The sequence below is a fragment of the Mandrillus leucophaeus genome, unplaced genomic scaffold, assembly GCF_000951045.1.
Source record: "Mandrillus leucophaeus isolate KB7577 unplaced genomic scaffold, Mleu.le_1.0 Scaffold59, whole genome shotgun sequence".
Taxonomy (NCBI): Eukaryota; Metazoa; Chordata; class Mammalia; order Primates; family Cercopithecidae; genus Mandrillus; species Mandrillus leucophaeus.
Window position 1 is genome coordinate 4,440,276 of NW_012106363.1, and position 1,828 is coordinate 4,442,103.

Here is a 1,828-nt window from a genome sequence, read left to right on the forward strand (position 1 = left end):
GGAACATCACCTACCTGCCAGCGGGGCAGTCCGTGCTCCTCCAGCTGCCCCAGTGAGGGCCCACCCTGCCTGCACCTCCGCGGGCTGACTGGGCCACAGCCCCGATGATGATTAACACCGCCTTCCTTCTGCCCCCACCCCAGAAATCACTGTGAAATTTCATGATTGGCTTAAAGTGAAGGAAATAAAGGTAAAATCACTTCAGATCTCTAATTAGTCTATCAAATGAAACTTTCATTCTTCTCACATCCATCTACTTTTTTATCCACCTCCCTACCAAAAATTGCCAAGTGCCTATGCAAACCAGCTTTAGGTCCCAATTCGGGGCCTGCTGGAGCTCCGGCCTGGGCACCAGCATTTGGCAGCACACAGGCGGGGCAGTGTGTGATGGACTGGGGAGCACAGGTGTCTGCCTGAGTCCACGTGTGGCCTCTGTCCTGTTGCTGATGGAAGATTTGCGGATGAGGGCACATGTGGCTGAACTGAGAAGGCGGCAGGCCTCCGTCTTCCCAGCAGTTCCTGCGCAGATGCCGCTGAAGAGAGGTGCCGGGGAGGGGCAGAGAGGAAGTGGTCTGTCTGTTACCATAAGGCTGATTCTCTTTAACTGTGCGACCAGCGGAAACAGGTGTGTGTGAACTGGGCACAGATTGAAGAATCTGCCCCTGTTGAGGTGGGTGGGCCTGATTGTTACCCCCCAGGGTCCTAAAACTTGGATGGACTTGGATAGTGAGAGAGGAGGCCTGGACCGAGATGTGAGTCCTGTCGAAGACTTCCTCTCTACCCCCCACCTTGGTCCCTCTCAAATGCCCAGTGGAATTCCAGCTTGAAGGATTGCATCCTGCTGGGGCTGAACATGCCTGCCAAAGATGTGTCCGACCTACGTTCCTGGCTCCCTCGTTCAGAGACTGCCCTTCTCAGGGGTTCTATGCCTGTGCTGGGAAGGAAGCAACCATGGGAAGGAAACAAATGTGTATAAACTGTTGTCAATAAATGACACCCAGACCTTCCGGCTCAGCCATGAGTTGGTTTTTTTGTTTGTGGGAGCTGTGGGATCAGAACAGAGTGTTCTAGCAGTTTTTGTGTGCACATGTTTGCATTGCCAGCTGGGACAGCATCTCCAGTAAGGCAGAAAATGCTTTGTTTTCAGAAAACACTTTGTGCTGTGTTCCAGATCCATCCCCAACCCGAAGGGAATCTCTGTGGTAGCAGGTGAGGTTTGTCATGGGATGGGCTAGTAGGTGGTGAAGGTGGGTGGAGGGCAGTTAACTTGTTCTGTGTGTTTTGGTGCCGCTACTCACTGGGAGTTACAGGCCTGCCCACCAACTGCCAGCAACACCTTCCGCCAATGCTAGGGAAGTGGTTGACGTAAAATAATGTGTCCAGTAGTCCTCAGTTAGATGGCTTGGGGTGCTCTGCGGTAGGTTTTTTTTTTTTTCTTGTTTTCTTTTTTTCTTTCTTTTTTTTGAGGCAGGGTCCCACTTTGTTGCCCAGGCTAGAGTGCAGTGGCATGAACATTCTCACTGCAGCCTTGACCTCCTGGGCTCAAGCGATCCTCCTGCCCTAGCTCCCTGAGTATCTGGGACTACATGTGTGTGCCACCATGCCCAGTTAATTTTGTATTTTTTACAGAGACCAGGTCTCACCATGTTACCCAGGCTGGTTTTGAACTCCTGGGCTCAAGTGATCCTGTCTTGGCCTCCCAAAGTGCTAGGATTACAGGCGTGAGCCACCGTGCCCAGCCAGTGGGTTTGTACTGCTTATTGTGCTTTGCTTTGATGATAGGGAAATTGGAAATGCCTTGGCATTTGAGGGGAGCTGAGTTTGTGCA

At 51.9% G+C, this 1,828-nt stretch overlaps 1 protein-coding gene across 1 annotated transcript in view; it reads left to right on the forward strand.

Annotated features, from left to right (window-relative positions):
• PHB (prohibitin) overlaps positions 1-1,014 on the forward strand; it is a 10,824-nt gene extending 9,810 nt beyond the window's left edge. Inside the window, exon 6 of the mRNA XM_011999303.1 lies at positions 6-1,014. Coding sequence (XP_011854693.1) covers positions 6-56 — 51 coding nt within the window. The 3' untranslated portion in view covers positions 57-1,014. The remainder of the gene's footprint in view (positions 1-5) is intronic.
• Positions 1,015-1,828: the final 814 nt, after the last annotated feature.